This window comes from Geotrypetes seraphini, chromosome 4, assembly GCF_902459505.1.
Source record: "Geotrypetes seraphini chromosome 4, aGeoSer1.1, whole genome shotgun sequence".
In the NCBI taxonomy this organism is placed as follows: domain Eukaryota; kingdom Metazoa; phylum Chordata; class Amphibia; order Gymnophiona; family Dermophiidae; genus Geotrypetes; species Geotrypetes seraphini.
Window position 1 is genome coordinate 175,016,220 of NC_047087.1, and position 19,484 is coordinate 175,035,703.

At 41.4% G+C, this 19,484-nt stretch overlaps 1 protein-coding gene across 8 annotated transcripts in view; it reads right to left on the minus strand.

Annotated features, from left to right (window-relative positions):
• The window catches only part of HYDIN (HYDIN axonemal central pair apparatus protein), a 1,718,235-nt gene that overhangs the window by 1,276,051 nt on the left and 422,700 nt on the right, over positions 1 to 19,484 (minus strand). For all 8 annotated transcript variants that reach the window (XM_033943280.1, XM_033943278.1, XM_033943277.1 and 5 more), the window contains one exon: positions 14,769 to 15,007. In XM_033943280.1, coding sequence (XP_033799171.1) covers positions 14,769 to 15,007 — 239 coding nt within the window. The remainder of the gene's footprint in view (positions 1 to 14,768; positions 15,008 to 19,484) is intronic.

Sequence of the window (19,484 nt, forward strand, 5' to 3'; positions counted from 1 at the left end):
GTGAAGAAGGAAATAGAGAGTCTGACAAATAGAATGCAGGCAGTTGACTTCAAAATTGAGCAGTTAGAAAAGCATGCTGAGAAATCTGAGGCAGAGATGCTGGTGTGTAAAAAAGATCACAGAGAAATAGAGGCGTTGAAAAAGGATTTTGAAGACTTATCAAATCGTGAAAGAAGGAATAATTTGCGTCTGATTGGGATACCTGAGGGGATTGAGCAGAATGATCCTATTCAATTTGTGACTAATTTTATCCCAAAGATCTTGCCATTTAAAAGTTCTTTTCCTTTAGAGATAGAAAGAGAACATCGGATACCGATGAAAAGATCAAATAGTCAGAAGGGTCCCCGTCCAATAATCTTTAAGCTGCTAAGACATCAGCAGGTGGTAGAGATTATAAAGCTGGCTAAAACAAATAAGGATCTTAAATGCCAGGATTCTAAGATCTTTATAGTAACATAGTAACATAGTAGATGACGGCAGATAAAGACCCGAATGGTCCATCCAGTCTGCCCAATCTGATTCAATTTAAATTATTATTATTATTATTATTTTTTATCTTCTTAGCTATTTCTGGGCGAGAATCCAAAGCTTTACCCGGTACTGTGCTTGGGTTCCAACTGCCGAAATCTCTGTTAAGACTTACTCCAGCCCATCTACACCCTCCCAGCCATTGAAGCCCTCCCCTGCCCATCCTCCTCCAAACGGCCATGCACAGACACAGACCGTACAAGTCTGCCCAGTAACTGGCCTAGTTCAATCTTTAATATTATTTTCTGATTCTAAATCTTCTGTGTTCATCCCACGCTTCTTTGAACTCAGTCACAGTTTTACTCTCCACCACCTCTCTTGGGAGCGCATTCCAGGCATCCACCACCCTCTCCATAAAGTAGAATTTCCTAACATTGCCCCTGAATCTACCACCCCTCAACCTCAAATTATGTCCTCTGGTTTTACCATTTTCCTTTCTCTGGAAAAGATTTTGTTCTACGTTAATACCCTTTAAGTATTTGAACGTCTGAATCATATCTCCCCTGTCTCTCCTTTCCTCTAGGGTATACATATTCAGGGCTTCCAGTCTCTCCTCATACGTCTTCTGGCGCAAGCCTCCTATCATTTTCGTCGCCCTCCTCTGGACCGCCTCAAGTCTTCTTACGTCTTTCGCCAGATACGGTCTCCAAAACTGAACACAATACTCCAAGTGGGGCCTCACCAATGACCTGTACAGGGGCATCAACACCTTCTTCCTTCTACTGACTACGCCTCTCTTTATACAGCCCAGAATCCTTCTGGCAGCAGCCACTGCCTTGTCACACTGTTTTTTCGCCTTTAGATCTTCGGACACTATCACCCCAAGGTCCCTCTCCCCGTCCGTGCATATCAGCTTCTCTCCTCCCAGCATATACGGTACCTTCCTATTATTAATCCCCAAATGCATTACTCTGCATTTCTTTGCATTGAATTTTAGTTGCCAGGCATTAGACCATTCCTCTAACTTTTGCAGATCCTTTTTCATATTTTCCACTCCCTCTTCGGTGTCTACTCTGTTACAAATCTTGGTATCATCTGCAAAAAGGCACACTTTTCCTTCTAACCCTTCAGCAATGTCACTTACATACATATTGAACAGGATTGGCCCCAGCACCGAACCCTAAGGGACTCAACTAGTCACCTTTCCTTCCTTCGAGCGACTTCCATTAACCACCACCCTCTGGCGTCTGTCCGACAGCCAGTTTCTGACCCAGTTCACCACTTTGGGTCCTAACTTCAGCCCTTCAAGTTTGTTCAACAGCCTCTTATGAGGAACTGTATCAAAGGTTTTGCTGAAATCCAAGTAAATTACATCTAGCATATGTCCTCGATCCAGCTCTCTGGTCACCCAATCAAAAAATTCAATCAGGTTCGTTTGGCACGATTTACCTTTTGTAAAGCCATGTTGCCTCGGATCCTGTAACCCATTAGATTCAAGGAAATACACTATCCTTTCTTTCAGCAACACTTCCATTATTTTTCCAACAACTGAAGTGAGGCTCACCAGCCTGTAGTTTCCTGCTTCATCCCTGTGACCACTTTTATGAATAGGGACCACATCCGCTCTCCTCCAATCCCCAGGAATCACTCCCGTCTCCAGAGATTTGTTGAACAAGTCTTTAATAGGACTCGCCAGAACCTCTCTGAGCTCCCTTAGTATCCTGGGATGGATCCCGTCTGGTCCCATCGCTTTGTCCACCTTCAGTTTTTCAAGTTGCTCATAAACACCCTCCTCCGTGAACGGCACAGAATCTACTCCATTTTCTCGTGTAACTTTGCCAGACAATCTTGGTCCTTCTCCAGGATTTTCTTCTGTGAACACAGAACAGAAGTATTTGTTTAGCACATTTGCTTTCTCCTCATCACTCTACACATATTTGTTCCCAGCATCTTTCAGCCTAGCAATTCCATTTTTTATCTTCCTCCTTTCACTAATATATCTGAAAAAAATTTTATCTCCCTTTTTTACATTTTTAGCCATTTGTTCTTCCGCCTGTGCCTTCGCCAAACGTATCTCTCTCCTGGCTTCTTTCAGTTTCACCCTGTAGTCCTTTCTGCTCTCCTCTTCTTGGGTTTTTTTATATTTCATGAACGCCAACTCTTTCGCCTTTATTTTCTCAGTCACTAGGTTGGAGAACCATATCGGCTTCCTTTTTCTCTTGTTTTTATTGATTTTCTTCACATAAAGGTCCGTAGCCATTTTTATCGCTCCTTTCAGCTTAGACCACTGTCTTTCCACTTCTCTTATGTCCTTCCATCCTAACAGCTCTTTCTTCAGGTACTTTCCCATTGCATTAAAGTCCGTACGTTTGAAATCTAGGACTTTAAGTATCGTGCTGCCGCTCTCCACTTTAGCCGTTATATCAAACCAAACCGTTTGATGATCGCTACTACCCAGGTGAGCACCCACTCGAACATTAGAGATACTCTCTCCATTTGTGAGGACCAGATCCAATATCGCTTTTTCCCTTGTGGGTTCCGTCACCATTTGTCTGAGCAGAGCCTCTTGAAAGGCATCCACAATCTCCCTACTTCTTTCCGATTCCGCAGACGGAACATTCCAGTCCGCATCCGGCAGGTTGAAATCTCCCAACAGCAGAACCTCCTCTTTCCTTCCAAACTTTTGGATATCCACAATCAGATCCTTATCAATTTGCTGCGATTGAGTCGGAGGTCTGTAGACTACACCCACGTAGATATAGTACCTGACTTTGCAAAAGCTACTGCCTACAGAAGAAAACAGCTTTTGGATTTAAGACCTAAACTGAGAGCAATGGGAGCAAGATATGGATTGATATACCCTGCTATTATGAGGGTAACTTATGAGAATAAAACTTATAATTTTGAAGAAGCAGGCAAATTACAGGAATTTCTAGATCAATATAATTTGCCTATGGTTTCATGAAAGTATTTAGAAAATGTAATAAATAATATACTTAGATTATTTTTGGTTTATATTTTTGAGTGAAAATTGAAAGATATTTTATAAAGAAGGAAAAAGTGGAAAAAAAAAATAGAAAAGGAGAAAAATATTTTCTAGAAAATTGTTGAGGTTAGATTAAGGGGGGATCAACATTTCAAACAAGATTTAAAGAATAGAAATGAAAATTTTAAAGAGACAATAAGAAAAGAAGAAAAGAAGATTTTGACAAGGTAAGAAGAGGGATGGAGCATATAGGAAGTGAAAAAAAATATGAGGAACAATTATAAGATTTGGATGGTTTCTTAATGTGAGTTTATAATTTGCATTTGAGCGTGACTGAGATAATAATGAGGACACATAAATGCTGCATTGGAGAAATGTGGGAACTTAGAATATAATAAGATGAAAAATACAAAAGACTATTGATGTAAAGAGAAGAAGATGTGAAGATAGACTGATGGAAATGACTTGAGCATTATTTAGATTTACAATTTGCATCTGAAATTGACTGAGATATAAGGATGATGTTGCAAAAATACTTTATTGGAGAAAGATGAAATAGCAATCTGCAAGAAGATGGAATAAGAGACTGAAACAGCAGGATGAAGATGTACAAGTGTTACAGTTGTGCAGAATGGAGAATAGACTGTAATAGATTGAAGATGCAATGAAAATTAATGAGAGTTTTAAAAAAATATGAGGTCTGCTTGGTTGAAATGTTTGATCCTTCTTTTGATGTAAGGATAAAAAAAAAAAAAAATGAATATTATAGGATGGAGTGATGTATGTTCCATTGAAGTTATGAGAAACTTAGGTTATACAAAAAAATAAAATAAAATAATAATATTAATCTTTGGGGGGTATATATTGTAAGAAATGGTTTCCGAAATATTGGGTATATACTTTTATAAATATATTAGAGGTATAGGATGGAAGAATGTTTGAAAATTTGAATGAGAGGGGAAGTATATAATAAAGAATTATAGTAAATATGGGTATTTAGGGTATTGAAGAATGGATTGACTGCAGGAGAATTTAGTGTTGGTTGTTTGAAAGATTAGAGAAAGAAAAATGAGTATGCTATTGCCTGTGGGGAGTTTATTTTTGCTCAGTAATATGTGCGTTTCGAAGTTTGCATTTGTGTTAGGGGAGGGGAGGGTGGGGGATGGGAATAGGGGGGATGGGGAAAGAGGGGAGGGGGGAGACTCATATATTGGTTTAAGGAAAAAGAAAAAATGTATATTTTATGTTTGAGTGGATTATATATGTATTTTATATTTTATTTGTAAAATGGGTTTTAAAATTTTTTCTTTGAATGTAAATGGCCTTAATCACCGTATAAAAAGGAAAAAGGTATTGGAATATATTAAACAACAAAATATAGATATATGTTTCTTGCAAGAGACACATTTGTCTGGAACAGAGTCTATGAAGCTGACAGATAAGTGGATAAAACAATGTTTATTTGCACCAGCGGTAAAAAAAGAAGGCAGGAGTTGCAATATTGATTAATAAAAAATGTCCAGCAACATTTAATATGGTTAAGGCAGATCCTCAAGGAAGGTGGTTACTTGTTGACATGAGCATGGGCAGTAATACAATGGCGTTACTAAATATATATGCACCTAATTCGAATCAAAGTGAATTCTTTAAATCTCTACAACAATTAGTTTTACCACTGACTACTACTAATTTAGTGGTGGCTGGGGATTTCAATGCTGTTATAGATCCAATAATGGATAAAAAGCCTAGTAGAATAATGAAATCAATGGGATTAGATAATTTGGTACAAGTATGTAATTTAAAAGATATATGGCGTATTCTTCATTTTAATGATCGGGAATTTACATTTTGTTCACATGTTCATCAATCGTTCTCAAGAATTGATTATATTTTTGTTTCAGATCAGATGGTACAGCAAGTTATAAAAGCTGACATAGAACCAATAGTAATATCTGATCATGGTGGTATATGGATAGAAGTTAATTTAGTAGATCCAGATAATTCCAAACCTGTATGGAGGTTTGATAATACATTGCTTGCTGATTCTAAATTTTGCACAGAATTTCAAAATAAAATAAATGAATATTTTAGACTTAATGATTTAGAGGAAATTTCGATTGGAATTTTATGGGATGCTTTCAAAGCAACTATGAGAGGACAAATTATATCATATTCTGCATATAAAAAGAAACTGTTAAGAAAACAATATGTGAATTTGGAAAAAGAAATTAAGAATTTGGAATTAAAATTGGTTAATAAATGGGAACAGGAGACATTTCAAATATTGTTAAAATAAAATGTAAATATAATGAAATTTCCTCTGGGTTAGTAAGGAAAGATATTTTTGCTCAGCAGGTGGTGTATTATGGTAGTGCAAATAAGGCTGGAAGATTATTGGCAAATTATTTAAAAGCAAAGAAAAGGAAGGAGAAAATAAGCATAATTAAAGATGAGTTAGGAAATTCTCATTCTCAAATTGGAAATATATTAAAACAATTTTTAAAATATTATAAGTCATTGTATTCTTCGGAGTCTTATTTAAATAAAGAGAAAGATGGGATGGATTTTTTGAGTTTAGTTGAAGGTCCTAAGGTTCCTGATCATATAAAAAGAAGTTTAGATAAACCTATATCATTAAAAGAGTTACAAATGGCATTGAAATCCCTTAGAGTTGGGACTGCTCCAGGTGGAGATGGATTTACAGTAGAGTTTTATAAAGAATTTCAAATTTCCCTATTACCGTATTTATTAAAATTATATCAGGATCAACTGAATAAAGGTTGTATATCAGGCACTATGGCAGAATCTTTAACTATTGTTTTGCCAAAGCCAAATAAAGATCCAACATTGGTTTCAAACTACAGGCCTATATCTTTAATAAATGTAGATGGTAAATTATTAGCTAAGATTTTAGCATTAAGATTGACTAAAGCTCTTCCGCATATAATAGGAATGAATCAAACTGGATTTGTGCTCAAAGACACTCTTCTAATAATACTAGACTGGCATTTCAGATGTATTATTTAACAAAACAAATTAATGATCCGGCTTTTTCGGTTTCACTAGATGCTGAGAAGGCTTTTGATCGTGTAGAATGGAGTTTCATGTATCAAGCTATGGAATGGTTTGGTATTGGATCCGGATTTATACAAATGATACAAGCATAGTACAGCTCCCCAACTGCTCGCTTATATATAAATAATAATTTTTCGGATGCTTTTAAGTTGCAGAGGGGAGTTAGACAAGGTTGTCCATTATCTCCTTTGCTCTTTGATATAGTTCTTGAACCCTTATTATTAGCTATTCGACAGGCAAAGGACATACAGGGTATTCCATGTGCTGGAGTGGAATATAAAGTATCTGCTTATGCAGATGACATCTTGCTTCATTTGAGGAATCCAGAAACAACAATCCCATGTCTACTGAAGGTCATAGATACATTTGGAAAATTCTCAGGATACAAAATAAATTGGACTAAATCAGAGATTTTACCTTTAAATGTGCATTGTACAAAAGGTATACTTGATACTTTCCCTTTTATATGGAAAGAGGATGGAATAAAATACTTAGGTATTTGGCTGAATAAAACACTTGAAGAGACAATAAGAATAAATGAAAAATTTTTATTACAAAAAGTTACAGAATTGTGTGAGCAATGGAATCCTTTACATTTGTCCTGGTGGGGAAGAGTACAAACTGTTAAAATGATGATTTTGCCTGTGGTTTGCTATCAATTGGGAATGATACCAGTGTTTTTTCAGGGGTCTTTCTATAAAAAATTAAATAGTATTCTGGTTAAATTTATTTGGCTGGGTAAAATTGCAAGAGTGTCTTTAGTGTCTTTGCAAAGACCAATTAAGGAGGGTGGGGTAAATTTTCCCAATTTTTATAGGTATCATCAGGCCTATATCATGCGCCAAGGTATGTATTGGGTCCTCCCAGAGCTTTTGGAACAATTACCAGAGTGGTTAAGGGTGGAGAGATCACTTATCTTTCCACTTAGGCTTGATCTTTTGCTTGGTATAAAGGTGCCTAGAATACGTAAGGACAATAGAGTATTAATGGATACTTGGAAAACATTAAGGTTTGTAGACAAATTAACTACTGATTCTATTTTAAAATCAAAACAACAGACTATTTGGGTAAACTTCAAGATACAAATAGGCGGGTTTAAGGTTGTCTGGAAAGATTGGATTAAAGCAGGTATAAGATCATTAACGGAAGTAATTGATAATGATAAGATGCTTGAATTTTCACAATTGCAACATAAATATGGTTTGAATAAAAAACAAAGTTATAAGTGGTTGCAATTGAAGCAGGCTATTCAGGTGGGGTTCCCTGAATGGAAATCTTTAAATGATCATTACAGCTTAGAATTCTTATGTTTCCAGGCAGATTTTCTGGGTCACCAGGCCGCAAAGTGGTATAAAATTATATCTAATTATTTGAATAAGAAGCCTAAAAATGAATTAAGAGATATTTGGAGCATTGAGATTAAGCATCAGATTAATGCATCTCAATGGCCACGTATTTGGTCTTGGAGAATTAAAGGTACGATGTCAGCATCTATTAGGCAAACATGGTTCTTTTTGTTGCATAGAGCATTCTGGACCCCTACTAGATTACAAAAATTAGATTGCTCTAAGTCTAATAGATGCTGGCATTGTAAAATTGAAGTTGGAACTCTAGACCATCTTTTATTTTATTGTCCATGTATTCAGGCATTTTGGATATCAATATGGGATCAAGTTAATATGTTGATGGAGAGTCATGTGGCTTTATCCTATGACACAGTGATTTTTGGAATGTGTATGAGGGCCAAATGCCAAATATCTGCAGCAAACAATAAATTATTGTTGATTCTTACGGGAGTGGGAATTCAACAGATAACAACTAATTGGAGACTGTTCTAGATTGAATTGTAATTTTTGGTGGAACTCAGTTTGTCATATGTATAAGATGGAAAGATTTTTTGCGATACAGAGGGGGTATTTTAAAAGATTTCAAGAGGTGTGGAGGCCATTAATTGAATATTATAACGAGTAAAGTTTATTCTTTTTCCTTAGGGGATAATATATAGAAATGGGATGGGATGGGAGGGATAGGGAGGGAAAAATATTGGAAAGATGTTGTTATGAAAAATAAGGAGATATATGTAATAGGATGGGATATTTATTGTTGTGCATTACTGGGTATAATAAAATGTTTAAAGTGTTTGAGGAAGAAGGATGGGGAGGGACAGATTTCATGTCAGATTAATTGTATTATCAAAAAGGGATGTATAATTATATATAAATTTGGAAGGAATATTTTATTGATATGGAAAAGGGTGGGAGGTGGGGGGGAATAAAACATGTATAATAATATTGTTTAAGAATGCCAAGTGTGTTATGTAAATTAATTGTAATAATACTGTACACTTGTTGAAAGAAATAAAAAGGAATAAAGATTTAAAAAAAAAAAAAAAAGAACTGAACATTGATGCTGAGTGTGAATATTCAGAAGTGAGTGTTAATATGCAGAAATTTAAGAACTGCCCTGATGTTAAATATCTCAAAATCTGTGGTGAAAAAGCTTCTGCTGATTAAGAGGCAGCTGAAAGTTACATTGATGAATTTGCTAAGAGGAGATCTGATGGAGACCTTAGTTCTGAACAAATTTACAGTGCTGCTGAAACAGCACTCTACTGGCACTATGCTCCTAGATAACACTGACAAAAGCTGATGAACAAGCACCATCTGGTTTTAAGGACACATAGGACAGGGTACTTGTTCTTGCATGTAGCAATGCTGCAGGAACACACAAATTAAAATTGGCAGTGACTGGAAAAAGCCAACATCTCTGATGGGAGAAGTAGGAAGCAACCCAGGAGAAGAAAGATTGCAGAATCCAAGTGAAGACAGCATATCAAGGAGTAAGCAGCGATTAACAGTATCAAAGGCAGCAGACAGGTCAAGAAGGATGAGGATTGAGTAGAGGCCCTTAGATCTGGCTCGGAACAGGTCACTGCAGATTGGAGTTTAGGAGACAAAAGCCAGATTGTAGAGGATCATGAGTCAGTAGAGAAGAAAGGAAGTCAAGGCAGTGATGGAGGACAGCACGCTTGAGTAGCTTGGATAGAAATGGAAGAAGGGAGATAGCTGAAAGAGCAGGTGGGGGCCAGCGATGTTTAAAGGCATCAGGGACAGTTGAAGTGGAAATGGATAGTCTGAGGATATGGCAGATGGGAGGGATACCAGTATGTGAGATGGGGTCAAGTAGAGGGGTGGGAATAGAGTCTGAGGGGCATGTAGTAGGTTTGGCTGAGGGCTGAAGTGTGGTTTCTTCCTCTGAGATTTCAGAGAAGGAAGAAAAGTCAGCAGTAGTTGAATGAGGGTTGAGAGGGTGGGACCAGGCATGTGGAGAATGTACGAGTGCTTCCTGAGTTGTTGGAGTGAAGGAAGAAAGGAAGATATGAGCTTGAAGGTCAGAAGAGTGAATGGTGGAAAGGGGAGAAGGATGTGACTTAGCGAATTCAAGGACAATTTAGGCGCCGTTTACAGAACCTGGCCCAATTTGTATAGTAATATGGTATAATTTAGGACAGCAAAAGACTGAATATCACTGCTACCTGTAAAGCTGGCAGTGGTCATTCCTCTCTAAGTTTCAAGTTTATAAAAAAACTTGATTAATCGCTTATTCAAAATTCTAAGCGAAGTACAAAAATTAAAATTACAAATTTCAGGGGGACAGAATAAATAATTTGGACTAATCAGACAGAACATGCAAAACAAAAGGGAAAGAAAGGGGAAAGAAATACAATTGTTGATAGTAAATAAGACAAATACGGAAAAACAACAGGGAGAGTAAAAGCGTACATTATCTAGATAGAGGCGATAAATATATGTAATATATTTAAACACACAGCCAGTGTTTTTCTAACACATGCTGACAGTGGCATTTGAATATTAACCTGAATATTTATTATCTTAAGTAACTACCGTATTTTCACGCAAATAACGCGCACCCGTGTAAAACGCGCACACGGGTATACCGCGCAGAAATCACGATGATATGTACAAAAACTTTTGTATACCGTGCTCACGGGTATACCGCGCATGATGCCCGACGCTCCTTTCGCCCGCCCTGACTTTCCGTGCGCTGTCCCGACTCTCCGTTCACCCCCCCTGACTTTCCGTGCACTGTCCCCCCTTGAAGTCCTGTCCCCCCTTGAAGGTCTGTCCCCATCCTGAAAGCCTGATGCCCCCCCCGATGTCCGATACATCCCCCCCCCCCCGGCAGGACCACTCGCACCCCCACCCCGAAGGACCGCCGCCTCCCCAACAATATCGGGCCAGGAGGGAGCCCAAACCCTCCTGGCCACGGCGACCCCCTAACCCCACCCCGCACTACATTACGGGCAGGAGGGATCCCAGGCCCTCCTGCCCTCGACGCAAACCCCCTCCCCCCAACGACCGCCCCCCCCCAAGAACCTCCGCCCGTCCCCCAGCCGACCCGCGACCCCCCTGGCCGACCCCCACGACACCCCCACCCGCCTTCCCCGTACCTTTGTGTAGTTGGGCCAGAAGGGAGCCCAAACCCTCCTGGCCACGGCGACCCCCTAACCCCACCCCGCACTACATTACGGGCAGGAGGGATCCCAGGCCCTCCTGCCCTCGACGCAAACCCCCCTCCCCTCCCAACGACCGCCCCCCCCAAGAACCTCCGACCGCCCCCCCAGCCGACCCGCGACCCCCCTGGCCGACCCCCACGACCCCCCCACCCCCCTTCCCCGTACCTTTGGTAGTTGGCCGGACAGACGGGAGCCAAACCCGCCTGTCCGGCAGGCAGCCAACGAAGGAATGAGGCCGGATTGGCCCATCCGTCCTAAAGCTCCGCCTACTGGTGGGGCCTAAGGCGCGTGGGCCAATCAGAATAGGCCCTGGAGCCTTAGGTCCCACCTGGGGGCGCGGCCTGAGGCACATGGTCGGGTTGGGCCCATGTGCCTCAGGCCGCGCCCCCAGGTGGGACCTAAGGCTCCAGGGCCTATTCTGATTGGCCCACGCGCCTTAGGCCCCACCAGTAGGCGGAGCTTTAGGACGGATGGGCCAATCCGGCCTCATTCCTTCGTTGGCTGCCTGCCGGACAGGCGGGTTTGGCTCCCGTCTGTCCGGCCAACTACCAAAGGTACGGGGAAGGGGGGTGGGGGGTCGTGGGGGTCGCCAGGGGGGTCGCGGGTCGGCTGGGGGGGCGGTCGGAGGTTCTTGGGGGGGGCGGTCGTTGGGGGGAGGGGTGTTTGCGTCGAGGGCAGGAGGGCCTGGGATCTCTCCTGCCCGTAATGTAGTGCGGGGTGGGGTTAGGGGGTCGCCGTGGCCAGGAGGGTTTGGGCTCCCTTCTGGCCCGATATTGTCAGGAAGTCGGCGGTCCTTCGGGGTGGGGGTGCGAGTGGTCCTGCCGGGGGGGGGATGTATCGGACGTCGGGGAGTCGGCCGGGCAAGAGGGCTTGGGCTCCCTCTTGCTCCGATCGTGGATGCGGGTGCGGGTGGGAGCGCGTGCGAGCGGTCGTTCGGGGTGGGGGTGCAAGCGGTCCTGCTGGGGGGGTGAATCGGGCGTCAGGCGGGGTGGGAACTATGTTTAAAAACTTTTGTATACCGCGCTCACGCATATAACGCGCGAGGGGTATGCGCGGTAGGTAAAAACGCGTATAACGCGCGCGTTATATGCGTGAAAATACGGTACTCAATGATACAATTACATTGGCAGTATGGTAGGTGCTCTCATAAATGCAAAGGCTTTAGTAAAACAGCATATAAGTAAATTTTCACCCAATAAATTTAACTACATGCAGTAACTTTCATCCCCTGGAGTTATTTACATTTCCATAAATCATATTTGGGAGCACCTTTCAGAAATCTGCTCACGTCAGGGTAAGACATCAGAGAAGGCCTACAGTTCCGGGCCCTGAAACCAAAAAGCCCAGCAACTTGGACCCGAAGAAAAGCCATGGTAAGGTCCTTATCAAGATCCACTTGGAGAAAAGCTAGCACCACTGAAACCAGAGCAGAATAAGGCTCCACACTCACCTGGTTGCACCAATATTGGAAAGTCTTTCACGCCATAGTATAGGCAGACACAATAGCCTACTTCTTAGATTTCAGAAGAGTAGCAATGACTACATCAGAATATCCTTTGTGCTCTAAGACTTAGCACTCAATAGCCATGCAAAGCGATCAGGATCCTCCTTGCAGACCGGGCCCTGAGAGAGAAGGTCTGGAACAGCCCGCAATTGAAGGCTACAACCTATGCGAAGATGCATCAGATCCATGTACCACGAGCTGTGACGCCAGCCTGGAGCCACCAGAATGACTCTTGCTGGATGAGTTGCAATCCAGCAGAGGACCCGATCTATCATGAGCCAGGTAGGAAAAACATGTAGTAGAACTCCCTGTGGCCACGGCTATACCAGTGTCTAGGCCCTCGCTGCCAGGCTTGGATCTTTGACTGAAGAATCAAGGTGTCTTCCTGTTCTTTGCTGTGGCCATGAGGTTGAAGCAGGGCTGACCCCAACATCGTACAATGGCTCTGAACAACAATAAGGACAGCTCCCACTTACCCAGATCCAAAATCTGTCTGCTGAGGAAGTCAGCTTGAACATTTTCGACTCCCGTCAATTGTGCTGCTGAAAGCATCTAGAGGTGACTTTCCATCCATAGAAATAAAGGTGGACCTCCTAAGCCAGAGAGGTGTTCTTAGTCCCTATCCATGGTGATTGACATAGACTACTGCCATCGCATTGTCGGAGAAGACTCTGACTGCTTGGCCCTCCAGAATCTTCTGGAATCGCACCAAAACGAGCCGAATGGCCCTCAACTCCTGCCAGTTGATCAACCAGTGGCGCAAGAACGCTCCAAAAGCACTAAATTTGCACAATCCTGGCAAGAATTCATACAAGGAGAGCCCAAGGACTCCATCCCAACAAGTTTACCTAAGACAACAACATTGTACCTAAGACAGGAAAAAAACTTAACAAAATTTAAGTCAGAACTTAAATGTTTTCTATATATTGACGCCTTTAATAACTAATTCTTCTTTTTTTCTTTCCGCATCCATAACTTAAAAGGTCAATTGTCTTTGTCCCCCTTCCTATTGTTTTTCCCCTGAATTTAATTAAATATTTTAAATTTGAATTAATGATTGTATTATTGAATGTAACCATTAAATAATTTTTCCTTATGTTTCATTATAACCTATTTAAATTCCCTTTAAATGTAATGTTATATGTGTTATTTGTATTTTAGATAATTGTTTGTTTAATTTAATAATTGCAAGTGTGTTACCAACTATTTTATTTGTACATCGCCTTGAATTTTGAATAGGCGATAAATCAAAAATACCTAATAAACTTGGATAAACTTGGGTTTAGAGGCAAAAATTGTAGTTTTGGAGAAGCAGAAAGCTTTGGGGGGAAAAAAGATTGCTAAAAATCCAAGATAGCCGCCACTAAAAAATTCACCCCAAAATAGTGATATTTTTCACATTCAATAAATTTCAAAAATATTGATTTTATGATTTTTGAGGTGGGGGAACACAGGGGGACATGAAGAAACCTTCACATCATTGAAATTCAGACCCCCCTCCCCCTGATTCATCTCACAGGCTGACAGCCTTTACTCACTGTGCCCTGTGCTGAAAATGTGTTGCAGCCTACTTCAGCTCTCTTACAGTAGCTGGAATCAGATAATCACTGCCTCATGCTGGGACTGCCTCCTCGACGCTGATCTTTGGGCTGCCGGTCAGACTCAGCACCTGACTGCACCTCCACCCCTGCAGACCAACGGACACACTCTGGAATGGGCAGAGGTGAAAAACAGCCGGCACCCTGCAAGACACCACTGAGTAGATATGCCTAATAGCCTGAACTCAAACCTTCATTCGGCAGTAGGAAAGCGAGGATAGCCTCAAACTCCTTAGAAGTAGATGCAGGCTAGTTGACAAGCACTACCAGAAATTGGCCTGACTGCTGCAGATTGAAGTCTGTGTATTCTCCACACAGGCAGAGCTGAATAATCGCTCAGCGCATGAGATCCTGAAAAAAGAACTGAAAAATACAGAATAAAATAATAAAAAGGAGAGAGCAGAACAAGTATACTCCTGCTGACATGCGTGCAGAAGGGAAAAATTACAGGTGGAGTCAGAGAGCCCAGTGAAGTAGAGTAATGGAGTGGATTCCTTCTGCATATGGCATGCAGCCATTGGGACACCACCACGTCTAGAATGTCTCACCTATTGCACTAGAATATTGATTATAAACATGAGATTTATAAATGTGACCTACCCAAAGTGGACTCCAAGATTTAAACCAGACACAAAGGGTCTGTCTGTCGAAATGGTATTTCCAATTCCTTTGGCCTGGACTGGGATAGTGTAGGTATTGCTATTTTCAATAGCCAGCTGCACTTTATCACTAAATTTCACTGTGTCATCCAACTTTGCCACCAGGGTCAGCATCACGTCAGTTTCTGGTAGAATCACCCCCTCACTTGGCTCAATAGACCAATATGAGTGGCTACGAATCTGAAAAAATTAGCAAGAAAGTAACAACATCTTGAGATAACCATGGAGTTAGGTTTTATAAGGAAGTCATTAATATCAAAGTTAAACCTCAATAACTGCCTCCAACAGAAAATTCTAAACACAGTAAAATATGAAGTGGTGGTCAATATTAAAAAGAGTTATAAGTGAGCCCAGTTCACCTGGGTCTCAGCCCAGTGCACTATTATGTTACTTCACCATATTAACTGACTTACCTTTTTACCAATCTGGTTAAGTGTTTTAGTTGTAGAACATGCTCCATTAATCTGTTGTGATGCGGAGTAGCAACTTTTCAAAAGAATACACTATCTCTAACTTTAAACTGAATTGGACGATTCAATAACAACTAGGAATGCATTTTCTTTACTAGCCAATATTGTAAATCTTTTCTAATTTAATAAATTATAAGCAGATACCTTCTTAGTGAAGTAGGAGGCATAGCAATTAGCTAGCTGATAAAGAGAAGTTTGAGTTTTCTTCTTCTATAGTGGAAGAATTGATTAGCTTACGTACTAATACAAAGAGTTGCTCTGAATGGTTCTCATGTTGCTGCAGGAGTTGAAAATTGAATTGCATATTACTACCCTATATGTGGCATAGCACTCTTTACATAATCAAAGATTTCAAGGGATTTGGTTTTCTACCATTACCTTCATAGGAGCTAAGATAGGGTTACCGTTTTTCGGGCCACAAAAATCCAGACACATGGCCCCACCCAGTTCTACTTTTGGCATCGCCTTGTTCTTCCCCAGCCCCACCCCTACAAACCTCCTCTCTTCTTCCCTGGCAAGCTCCGGCCATGTCTAGAGGATCTGAAGCATGCGCGGATGTGTGTGACATCATCTGCGCATGCTCAGATGCTCTCCAGAAGCGGTTGGAACTCATTGGGACTTTCTAAAACCTGGTTAAATGCCAGGTTTTGGAAAGTCTGCCCAAGAGCATGGACAGACCTCTAAAAAGAGGACATGTCCGGGTTTTCCCGGGTAACCCTAAGCTAAGGTATCCACAACAGATCAGAGGACCCATACAGTAGTTTGCTTGATTGTGAAAGTGAAGTATAATCCTCTAAAGCATAATGGATTAAAGGGGAAAGATCTAGTTGATCTAGAAATGCAGTGAAGTACTGAATTTCACTACAACTGCATTCAGAACAGAAATGAGACTAGGAAACAGCCATAGACTAAACATTGTCAAGTCATTAGGAGAGGGCCCTAGTGAGATCAGATTCAAAATGTGGCCTGCTTGGTATGTAGTACTGTGAACAAGAAAATCTAATAAGGTAATTGAGGGCAGATCTGCATGACCATTAAAACCACCCAGATCTAAATTAGAACAGCTAGCATTAGCGTTTGCATTAGTCTTGACAGTAAATCAACTGAAAGTGTTCCTGCTGCTGGAGGAGAATAAACTAGGAGGAGATGAAATCTTGTGTAGTCTCTACTGATCTGGAATACCTCACCTCTAGAGTTTACTATGGAGGAGAGTTGGGGATATCACTCTCATCACTTCTGGGTACTATGGTCACTCTCCAGTTACTTTGGGTCACTTCTGGATTTCTTAGCCCTAGGCCACACTCTGGTCAGGTTTCTTTGCCCTAGGCCACTCTCTGGTCATGTTTGGACTTGCTGGGGTTTAGGCATGAGTAAGGTGACCATACGTCCTGTTTTGAATGGGACGGTCCCGTTTTTAGATCCCTTGTCCCGTTGTCCCCACACACAGCTTCAGGATGCCAAAATGTCCCGTTTTCAGGGACAGCGTCCCGAAGCTGTGCATGGGGGACAATGGGATAGGAGATCACTTCCTGTTCCTCCCTGCTGCGCAAAAAAAAGCTTCCCTTGGCCCGCCAATGTGGTGCTTTAGGCAGCAGCGTCGTGTTCGTTGTCCCCCCCGTGCACCCGAACCCCTGTTGACCCTCCCATCCAACCCTCCCACCGCGAGACGACCACAGACCTCCCAGTTCCAGCAGCGTCCGCAGCACTCTAAATACGCTGCTTTGCGGCCTTCTACCGCCCTGATTTCCTCTGCTGCATCCCTGATGACATGATCAGTGACATGGCAGAGGGAATCACGGGCAGTAGAAGGCCGTGAAGGAGTGTATTTAGAGTGCTGCGGACGTGTTTATAGTGCTGCGGCTGCTGATGCTGCTGGAGCCGAGAGGTTTGTCAGTTGTCTTGCGGTGGGAGGGTCAGTGGGGTCAGTTGGACGGCGGCAGTGGTGGCGGGGGGAAATGGAAAGATGCTGCTGGGTTCTACTGTACATTTTCTCTGCGTATAGTGTACTTTGTAGTTTTTTTTAAATTTTATGGTTACCATTATGAATTAATAAGATATTATGTGTACATGAAAAATGAATGGAAGAAATTAGGGGCGGGGCTAGGGTGGGATTGGGGGCGAGACTGACAATTAACAGATGTCCCCTTTTGATGAAAAAAAATAAATGGTCACATTAGGCATGAGTCAGCATTCATCCCCCCCAAAAGGTCTCCTGTAGGAGTCCTTGTTGCCAAGAACACCTCTATTTACTTTTCCTGTCTATAAGTCCTGTGAGGAGCTCATCTGTATTTTGGGGTAAGACAACTTTCACTAGTCTCCAAGTGTCTTCTCCTTTTCTGCGGTATGAGCAGAGAACCCCTCTTTACCCTTGCAACTAGGTCCTGAGTCAATAGTAACTCTTTCTTTCTTCCAAATTAGGTGTTTTCCTTCCTATTAAGACCTGTGCAAATCAGCTGGTTTTGATATATCGTCTGCCCTTCAGTCCACCAGTGGTTCTAAACCTCCATGACAAGATGTACACACCGTCACATACCCTCCCCCTTATCTCAGACCTGTCCAGTTGAGCACTGAACATGGCGGAGGATATTTCACAAGATAAGGTGCTCTTTTCCAGCCTGATGCTCCAACTTGAATCGATAGGCCTGTAAGGTTTGAGGTACCATCACACTAGGTGGAAGTTCCTATTCTTTATTTGATGGAGCCATCTCAGGAGAACGTGATCGGTAATTAATGTGAACTCTCTCTCTAAGAGGTAGTATTGAAGGGCTTCCACTGCCCATTTAACTGCAAGCCATTCTTTTTCTGTGGTGGAATGCATTATTTGGTTTGTGACAGTTTTCAGCTTAAATAAAGGATGGAATATTCATTCTCTCCTGTGCCCTGACTTAGAACACTCCCAGACTATTCTGGAGACATCCATTTGGAGGATAAATGCTTGATTAAAGTTAACATTCTTCAGGACTGGTTCCCGACATACGGCTTCATTAAGCTGGGTAAATGCTTGCTTGGCTATCTTATCCCAACTTAGCTTATTAGGATGAGATTTTTGTAACAAGCTGGTTAGACATTTGGCAGTGCTTGCAAAGCTGGGTATGAATTTCCTGTAATATCTTATCATTCCAAGGAAATGCTTGCAAAGCTGAGTATAAATTCTCTGTAATATCCTCACTCCATGGAAATGTTGAAGTTGCTTCTTGGTTGTTGGGATCAGTATGGCTTAGACAGTCTCCACTTTGGATGGCAGGGGCTTAACCCATCTACTTCTCACACTATATCCCAGATACTGGGACACTTTTTGATATGCCAGGCAAGAACAGAAATAGGCTCACATATCTTGGAAGATAACAGGATCAATATCAAGAGTAGAGCTAAAAAAAATTTCTTCTTTATAAATACACCCAGGGAGATAACAACATTAATTTTATGATGTTGCAATCATGTAAATCTTAACTGTACATCATATCTGGGCCATCCTATCAAGAAGATAAACACAAATCGAAATAAATATGTATAAAGTTGCAGGAGTCTCAAGGATGAAAAGTGGCGTGTGAGCGTTTGAATGGCCATAGGAGCCACGCAAATGAAAATGGCAGGCATACCAGAAAAAGCTCCAACCAATATAAAAAGCTTTCAAGCATACAAACAAAAAGGGGCTCAAAAACACCCTATAAAAAAAGTAAAGCAAATTACCCTTTGATTTCTTAAAGAGTGTCATACACATCCAGGGTGTGTGGAAGGGAGGGAGGGGAGGGGGATGGTATGTATTTATCTTATTATTTGAAGCAACCCGCTCTATTCTGTAACACCTCTGGACATGTCCAGAAATCCTCTTCTGTAATCCGCCTTGAACCGCAAGGTAATGGTGGAATAAAAATCACTAATGTAATGTAATGTAAGTGCTGTCTATTGTACCAATTGTTTGTTAATCTGTTGCACTTTGTGTTGACTTTTAAAAAAATGAATAAAGAATTGGGGGGAAAAAAAAGCAGCAAATAAATATAAGATAAAAATGTATATCCACCTAAGAAACAAATAAAATTAAACAAACTTTGAACCTTGGACAGTGTAATATACTTGTGCAGAAAAAATTAAGGCACTAATACAACTGAAGCCCAGGAACTTCAAAGCTTCAGCGGGGAGATTGCTGTTACAAAGAAAATATTCTACATCAAATGGAAGAATTAAAA